We start from the raw sequence: 9,289 nt of genomic DNA, 5'->3' as shown, positions 1-9,289 counted from the left end.
AGTAGCGCAACTGAAATTGAAGCCTTATTTCATTCCCTATTCCACAGCTCCATGATAAATACCATCACCTTCACATTTTTGGAACAGCTTCTTACTATATGAGTGGTAAATAAGTTACCTAATTTAGGAAGTTGTAAAGCTCTACTGAGTAATGTCAAAGTGATGATGATTACTGCAGGTGTTGTGGTCAGCTCTTTAAATGCTCAGTATATCATCTTTCTTCCCTTGCTGTTCAGAGTAGATAAGAAAAAGATGTGACTGAAAACTGTAGGAGGACTGGTCACAGTTAATAGTGTCTGTGCAGACTGTTCCTCCTTGCTTCATGTATTCTATATTTGCATTAATACCCATATTTAATAGGCTGCTGTGAGGATTCTTCTGTGATGATACAATGAAGAACACTGAAAGGAACAGCTGCATTTACTGGCATGCTTGATTCTAAGAAATGATGAAATTTTTCATTACAAAGTGTGGTAAGACATTGCTTCTGAGACTAGCATTGACTTCCTTTGTGTGGGGCCCTAAACTTGCCCTACCGTCTGATAAGTTTGCATGTCATGTATGCTAGAAAGCAAATCTGTGTACAGGATATGCAAGTAGTTGACTTAGTTTACTAGTCCTGCAGATTAGGTAGGAAATAGTCAGATTATACTGCAGTAAGGAAAATAATCTGAAGTCTTGCCCAAGATCCTTATGTGTTCTAAGTACAAATCTTTGTAAGTATATTTATTCAATCTGAAGACATTAAACAAAGAAATATTGGGACAACAATCGTACACATAAAATCGCATTTCTGTTTCTCTTGCTGTTCTTCACTAGTGCAATTGTTGATGACTTCTTGGATGATGTTATATGCAGATGTGATTTAATATATTTCTGTAATGCATTGAAACACGTCCACTCATTTATCCACCGTTCTTCTTTCAATCTGCTGCTACACTGCTTTAGAAAGCCTGCATTGTCACTGCATTGGCTCTGCGTCGCCTTGGCAGGCCAGACTCTCGCCTGGGACGTGGGAAAGCAGTGCCTGGGGCCAGGCGCTCATGCAGCAGGGAGGCTGGGGCCGAGGCTGCGGAATCGGCGCTTCCCCGCAGCCCGTGGCCGACTTCAACTGTCCAGGGTCCTGAAGCCACCAGCGGGCCGGGCGCGCTTCTGCACACTGCGCCCGTCCTCGCACGACTCTGCTAGTGATGTGACTGACAAAGAAACATAGGTATCTCTGAAAGCCAACCCACAAATTTCCTGTTTAATATAGAGAAAAGTTATCGACCTGCTAAGGTAAAGCTTCATGTAGCTATCTAGTAATAAATCTTTAACAAATGGCAAGAGGCAAGAAAACAGTACTGCTACTGCTCTAAAATGAATTTGGTGGCTTGTTTTTATTAATCAAGCTTTCTATTTTTGTTAAATATCAGACTTTGATCTTATGAGGATTCTTTGCAGACATCATGGAAAAAAACTAAGGGCCAGATTGTAATTCTCCCATGACTGTGATTCAGGAGTAATTGTACTGAAGTCAAATTAAACTAATATGAAACAGATGTAAGTGGGTTCCATCAGAGATTCAGTACTATAGAGCTTGAGTTAATACTTGTTTTACATGACAGACCTTTCTGAACAAAATGCTACATTATATTATTACAGTAATAATGTGCATGGACTGTAATTTTAAAGATAGAATAAAAATGTGAGCTAACTATGCCACTTCAGTCCTTGCTAGCACAATAAAGGGACTGGCGTAACAGGTGTCTGAAAGCTCGAGTCTGACTAATGAAAAAATATTACCAGGAAAGAACTGAGGATGAAGTAGATAATTACAAAATGCAAAGCAGGCACCCTCACTTCAGTTCTGGCATTTAGGGGATGGATGCTTACAATGAGGCTGGGAATATGAATGGTGCATTAGGATGTGTGAGATAAGATCCATAGTGTATTCTGTTTAGTGTCACTGGCTAAAGGAATTCGTAGATTGTCTGTGGTAACTTAAACACGTCAGATCTGTGCAGATCCTGTTCTGGAAAAGGCTATTACAAAGCCTCAGATTCAGTGATTTTGTTAATAAATAAATACTTGCATTTCTATGGGTTCATCTCTGCATGAATGTAAATTAAGGCTTAATGATTTCTAAGAAACACCAAGTAGTAAAAGGCAATTGCAAGTTTGTTTTCCTTGCACAAGATGAGGTAATCCTGATTATTAGTTAACTTTTTAATTCCCAGACACACTAAATCTTCTGAAAACCATCAGAAGAAAATTATTCAGTTTACTCCGTAGAGAAGGCTTTATAAGTCTTCCTACACACAAGGCTTCCTAGGAAGTAAAAAAAAGCTATAAAATTTTTCTTCACTGGGTCTTGTCCAAATTCATACTACTGAAGACAGAACATAAAGAACAGAATGCCCTTCACTGGATTTATACTTTGGATTTCTTAGTCTTAGGGTAAAAAAGAGCAGTCTGTGGCAATAAACTAAACAAAGAACAATCTTCAAAATCAGAAATAGCACATTTCTAGCAAACATAAACTGAATAGTTACATGCACGTGTGCAAATTGTGAAGTGATGATGCAAAGACTGCAAAAGAATTCCACCTAACCATATTATATTCCTTCAGTATGTTCAAGAAATTTAACATAAAAGTTACAGATGATTTCAATCTACCACTGATGCATTTTCTACTTCCTACTTATTGCATTTACGAGGTATAAGATATATTTATTATTCTTTTCTGCTCTGGCCTTCTTTCAGTTACACCAGAACAGCTTTTAAGTCACTCATGCCATATTATTGAACAATAAAATGGAACTTAGCATTTTATTCTTCTGTCAGTGAGATTGTGTGTAATAAATAGCATCTTGTTGGTTGTGTTTTGATGGTCGCAAGTCGATCCCTACAAGATGCTGATCTCAGCTAACACCAACTCTGAGGATGTAAGATCTGAAGAATTTAGGCAGACTGATTTGCTAAATTACTGTTAAAAAGTCAAGACCTGAAAAATGTTATGCAAGTACTAAAGTAGATTGATTATGCTTTATTTTTTTTTTTCTTGGTGGTCTCCTATTTAAATATTAAACATTACTGAAGCCACTTGGCTTATAAAAGTTGACAGAGTAACAGCTTGAAATACTATAGCTTCAAGGCACCAGTTCTGCCTATCATGAGAATTCGACATCACTGAGGGGTGAAAGGCCTTTTATTTGCATAAGATAATAGTTACGTTTCTATGCAACAGCTGTGCTGTCAGTGAAAGATGCGCTCATTGTGCCAAATCCATCTCTGGAGTAACCCCATTGATTTTAAATGAGTTACTTTGGGAATAAATTGGCCAACTAGATAAAACTACAGGTCTCAGGTATTGAAATAATCGAGCAAGATTTCCATGATCATAACATGGTAAAAAATTGCAAAACAATTGTATGATATCATGTATTTCTGTACCTGACAGATCACAATCAATTTACAGCAAGATTTTTAAGCTGTATAGCTGGAGCCGAGACAAAAATTACTGTAAAGCTTACAGATAGTTTTGAGTGGGAATGTGGGAACATTGGGTGGTTACAAAGACAGGAATATAATATTGTTTCATTATTATGAACTCAGCGTTTTAATGATACCATAAGTCAAATATGATGTTTGTCTAAAGTCAGCTTAATAATGTAAGGTTCTTAAGGCCACATTAAAATTACTCTTTTTTAGACAGCAAAAGACAGCATCTGTTTATTTGCAAATGCTTGGTAATGAAATTGCCTGAAGATTTCATCTCTAGACTATAGGTTCATTTCGTGCTTATGTTAGCAAATATTAAATGCTGTTGGCCTTTCAGAAGCCAGTTTGAATTTGTTGAATTTAGGTGAGTTCTCAGTGGACGGGTGATTACAGCATAATAACTACCTCATCAGTTAACTGTTAGTAGTTATGGCAAAAAGATAAAAGTATTGCTTGGGTTAGAGTGACGGAGCTCCTAATCACAACTAAGTAATATTTGTCTATATGTAAGTTTTACCAGTAATATAAAAGGAAGTTATTAATAATAACCTGGAAACTAGAATACTGAAGAAATGTTATACACATGCATAGATTTTATGTATTCATGTGTGTATACATATATTATACATATGGAGAGAGAGAGAGCATTAGAAGTCCTTTAGAATAAGGTGTTCAAAAGTCTCCGAAGTCTTTCTAGTTTAGTAGAATAGCAAAAAGATTTTCAGTCATGACTCAAGCAATCATGCTGCACAATTAGCAAAGCCTACTCTCAATTTTTTCCATTCAGTTTGCAGAAGTAACGTCAACAGGAATCCCGAAGCCTCTTCAGAATGTATCGTAGGATACTTACAAAGGAAATACCTTGTTCTTTTGGTGTCATTGCAATCATCTCAAATTCAAATCTGACTGAGCAGGCTCATTATAATTCTTACCATGTTCTCCCTTGAAGCAGCCTCTCCCGCCTCCTCCTGTACAGAACAAAACAAGAGCCACGGGGGTGCTCAGATTAAGAAAAGAAAAGACACCCAGCACCTCCCCCCAAGGAAAACTTGCACTACTATTTCATATAGTACCTCCGAAGTACATACTGCTTTAAAGGACTTTCATGCCACTGCCAAATTAAGGTGATGGATTCACAAATACTGGTTTTCTCTTCCTGGGTAAGGTTGAACAAAGAGTGTGTGTGCAGGAGTGTGTGTTATTTACCTTCTGAATCTGGAAGTGTAAAGAGCATGCAAATCTTCACAATGAGAGTTTCCCAAGGAGAACCACACACTTCAGACAGCCTAATTTTTCACCTGGGTAAGATTTCTCTCTTTTTTTCATACAGGTTTAACTAACATCTGAGCAACAGATAGGAAAACAAGACAGTGCAATTGGGTGAAAAGAAGTTTAGGGCAAAAAGTGCAGGAAAAGAAGTTGTCTTAAGGAGCAAGTTTATAATCTGAACTTGATTCCTGGAAATTCAGAAGGCTTTTTTGGCTATAGACCTCAGTCTGATTCTAATGTGAGTCTCCGACACATGACCCATGTAAACATGTGGGTATCTCCTACCAAACCATTCCCAGTGATTTATGTGCTTTTCACAGTTTGAAAAACCGGAGGCAGGGCAGGGTTAACCTTTCACACTCTTCCTTCAGCCCTGCAGATGGGCTGAGGTTTTGTTTTCCTGGCTAAAAGAGGGAAGCTGAGGCATACATTGTAACTCGAACTGAAAGCACTTCTGGTGTAAACTGTCAGCAGCCTTATTTGTATTTGAGGAAAACAGGAGCAGGAGGGAGAAGAGGATAACTGCAGATTGCGCAAGTAGTACATGTCTGATAAAGGCACAAGGGACACCCCAGCGTCCTCCACTTTTTCCAAAGTGCCTGGGGGCTTGGAAGGTCACTGATACCCCTGAGCCTCCTTCCAGCCCTCCTACCCCCACCCCTGACCACATCTTTCAGCCCTGCCTGAACGCCAGGTGTCTATCCGTGTCCCCCCAGCGGAGCAGGCAGGGCACAGGGAGCCCCTGGTTGGTCGAGGTGCTCTTTTTAGGCTGGGCTGCCGGCTTTGAGCATCCCTGCCCTTCCCCTCCCCCGGTGCTGCGGAGTCTCTGGCTGCCACCGTGCTCCTGCCATGTGCTGCTGCTAATAGCTAGCCGAGCGTGGCTGCGGCTGCCAACTCTGCCAAAGCAGCCTGCATCCTCCTGCGGGGCCGAGGACCCAGTAAGTATCGGAGGAAGCCTCCCCTCCCCTCCCGGGGCACGCGGCGCCGCCGCCACCTCCTCACAAAGGGATTCGCAGCCTCTTCCCACTCCCTTTTTAAGGCAGTGAGGAGAGGGACTCGGTGAATTCCCTTCAAAGCTATAGAGTGGCTTCCTTCTCCTCCTTCTTCTCCTCCTATCCTTCCTGCTTCGGCTCTCCTCAGCTAGCCAGGCTGCTGCTACACCTAGCCGAGGGTGCCCAGCCTTCCCCCAGCCATGCCGCTGCGGCTCGCCCCCGCTGGCTGACCTGTTACTCTCCTAGTGCTGCGGCCGAGCTGACGTGGGCTCAGCTTTGGGGTGTGTACGTGTGGGAGGTGTCCCTGGGGGTGGGCTTGGCTCGCTTCCTGAGGGCTGCCCAGCCCCGAGCCCCTTAGGTGGGCTGCAGCGGGGACCGTGCCGCCCCAGCATCCGCGAGGGATCGGGCGAGCCCAAGACTCAGCAGCACACGCTGCCCAGCCCCGGCCGCTGCTGCCCTTACCTTATCTCCACTCCCCCTCTCTGTTGGGGTGTCCGCACCCCTCCTCACCTCCCTCTGCAAACCCCACCGCCCTGCTCCCTTTCCCGCCCCTCCCCACCCCTCCCCACTTTCTTTGATTTATTTGTGTATCGCTTGCCTTGGCAACCACCAGTTTCCCTCAGTCAAACAGCGCAGACTCCCTTTAATTTGAAATTAATTTGTTTGACTGCAGCATTGAGACAGGAAGGTCGGGAAATTTATTTAATTCTTTTTTCTCCCTGTGTAAAAAGGAAGCGATGAAATTTCCAATCGAGACTCCAAGAAAACAGGTGAACTGGGATCCTCAAGGTTGGTGAATCTCTATTACTATCATTATTACAATAATAACAATTATTAGTATTATTCCTTCTGTCTCGTGACTCGCAGGAGACTATTTGACTCCAAATGGGAGGAGACGCTGGATGCTTGTCTGCCTCCCATGTGCTCTGTTCGTTCTTCCTTGCTCAGCCCTACCAGGGCGTTAGAAATTGCTCCAAAGATGTGGGGTTGTGTGGGTACATGGTTAAAACCTCATCTGGGTGTAAGTTTTTTAGTCCTGTATTTGATGTCTCCCTTTCCTTCCCTCCTTTTTCTTGAATATTTCCATGGCAAACTTGCCTGGGATGGCTGTGATTTCTGGCTCAGAGCATTGTTTGTTTTATCTGTCACTCCTTTGTTGTTTCTGGTCATCATTGTCTCTGCTAAATGGGTGGTACAGGAGTGGACACAGATGTGACAGCTTGCTAAGGGCTCATCTATAGTAAATGCTGGCAAGCAACTCGAGCAAAATGCTGCTGCAATATAACCCATAATGTGGACAGTATAAAAACACACATTAAATAATGGAGCCCAAAGGGACCTTTTGACTTTTTACACTGTCCTATAAACAATTGCTCAGCCCAAGCGGATAGTTTGATTAACTCTGTACTTAGCCTTGGAGTCTGTCTTGGGGACTGCTTGTGTGATGGTGGCAGGAGATTTACGCCAGTGCAGTGGTTTTCAAAAAAATGATCTAAGTTGTGTTTTAAAATAAACCTTTTTTTTTTTTTTTTTTTTTTTTCTTTTCTTTTTTTTTTTTTTTTTGCCTGGGCACGGGAAGAAGTTAATGTGCATCCTGCAGAAGAAATAACTGAAAAAATCCTACTGGCAATGTATATATTGGTGTGTCATATTTCTGTGCATTGATACACGAGCAAAGGAGCCATATGCTGAGGTTTGCAGTAGAGCTGCTGGCAGCTAGTTGCTGTGTAGCAGTGCTTGCAGGAAGTATGAAGTGATAGCATGGATTTTATGTATTCAGCTTTATTCTGCAGGTCTGGTTTTAGTGGTCAATTTGTCTGTCACTCTCTGTGTCCTAATGTCTAAAAAAGAACCATTAGAAACATTTTCTCTTGGTGTAGAAGAAATATAGCAGAATAGACATCTTTCTGCCAAGCAGATCTGGTGTGCTGTTTGCATAGGATACACAATTAAGCTTTAGTTTAAGCCTTACTACATCTTTAATTAGGTGAAAGCTGAAGTCAACACATCAGCCTCCTCCACCCTCAGATTCACAGCCAGCAGTAACGCTAACACATGTGCTTATTTCCATAGGAGCATATTCCCTATTCTGTGGTCAAAATCAGATGTAGTGAAAACTTGCTCTTCCCAGGTGCCTTTTTGAATGTGTTTTCTGTAGCTTAATTTTACTCCATTTTATGCATTGTAAAATGCCTTTTACTGCAAGAAGCCCTTCCCTCCCATCCCTTGACAGTGCACACAAGGAGATGTACTGCTGGTATTCTGTGTGCAGTCCCCCTGCTTGGCAAACAGCTTTATAGCATATGGATCCAACAGGTGGTTGGTCACAATTTACTAATGTGTCCAGAACCACACAGTATTCTAACAGGTTAAGGACCTCAAACCCAGCAGGTTCCCCCTTTGTCAGGCTGGTAAGGACTGCAGAATCCTACCTGTTATTTTCCTTCAGTGTATAAGACTTCATTAGCCAAGCAGCAAGGTCGTTAATGCATAGCCAGGAAGGAAACAAGAAATGTTAATTTCTAATTCTCTGTGGGACTCAGGAAATAGATAAAAATCAGTCAAATAGAAAAACACAAATTGATAAGGAAAAATTGTCTAGGGTTCAATCAATACAGGAGTAGTTTGATGTTGCATATATGGTCTCTTCTCTGCAGGTACAAGGTTAGAAGGATGTCATGTTTTGGATACTACTTTCCTAGATCAACATTTAAAAATCTGTCAGTGAAAGGATACAAAGAGTACTTAGTATTAAAAGCAGAATTTGTGTCCAGTGAATGTTCACACTCCAGTAGTAGGCTCATTGCAGTGTGTTTTGTGTGATAGTGCTCTGTTCTAGTCAGACAGAGAACATGCAGTTTCCACATTTCTGTCTAGCATTAATTGTGCTGACTTGTGCTAACGCTACTTCAAGTATTTCAACCAATGTTTCTGGCAAGCAAGCTAACATTCTGAAGATGATAGTGAGAGCTATGGCTTCTCAAAGATGTTTAGGTCAGTTCACTCAAGGCAAAATTTGCTGGATTGTCTGTCTATCTATTCTGGAAACATTTCTAAAGCCCACAGCCCTTGTTGTGGAGATATGATTGGCTTGAGACTGATGATAGTGCTGTTTTTTTTTATTCCAGGTCAGGATGATATACACTGAAAGGAATTAATGCTCAAACTCTTTAATGGTGACTGCATTTTATATATTTAGATAAATAGAGTTTGCTGGTAGACTTCATCTCACATAAACCTGTTATTCTCACTTCACATCAGTGAAGATTAATATATCATAGAAATACTCTGTGGATGGAACAAGTTTAAAGGAATGGACTTAACATAAGAGCTCGTGTTACAGACAGCTAATTGGACTGACTTCTGGACTGTTAGACTGGAATAAATAAGGCATGGTGGTGATTGAACTGTATATACTTTTATCCTATTGTGTAGCATCTTCACTTGTCATGGCTACAGAAATTACTTCTGCAGTCCCTCTAACTGATGAGTGTATTTTCTAGATAAACAAATTATTTCATGAACCTGGGAGTATCTAAGGTTCA

At 41.3% G+C, this 9,289-nt stretch overlaps 1 protein-coding gene across 1 annotated transcript in view; it reads left to right on the top strand.

Annotated features, from left to right (window-relative positions):
• Positions 1-6,367: 6,367 nt before the first annotated feature.
• KCNK10 (potassium two pore domain channel subfamily K member 10) overlaps positions 6,368-9,289 on the top strand; it is a 56,796-nt gene continuing 53,874 nt past the window's right edge. Inside the window, exon 1 of the mRNA XM_052695575.1 lies at positions 6,368-6,533. Within this exon, the coding sequence (XP_052551535.1) occupies positions 6,482-6,533 (52 nt within the window). The 5' untranslated portion in view covers positions 6,368-6,481. The remainder of the gene's footprint in view (positions 6,534-9,289) is intronic.

Source organism: Tympanuchus pallidicinctus, unplaced genomic scaffold, assembly GCF_026119805.1.
Source record: "Tympanuchus pallidicinctus isolate F22 unplaced genomic scaffold, pur_lepc_1.0 scaffold3, whole genome shotgun sequence".
Classification (NCBI taxonomy): Eukaryota; Metazoa; Chordata; class Aves; order Galliformes; family Phasianidae; genus Tympanuchus; species Tympanuchus pallidicinctus.
Note: the sequence above shows the minus strand (reverse complement) of the source record. Positions and strands in the feature narration are given on the sequence as shown.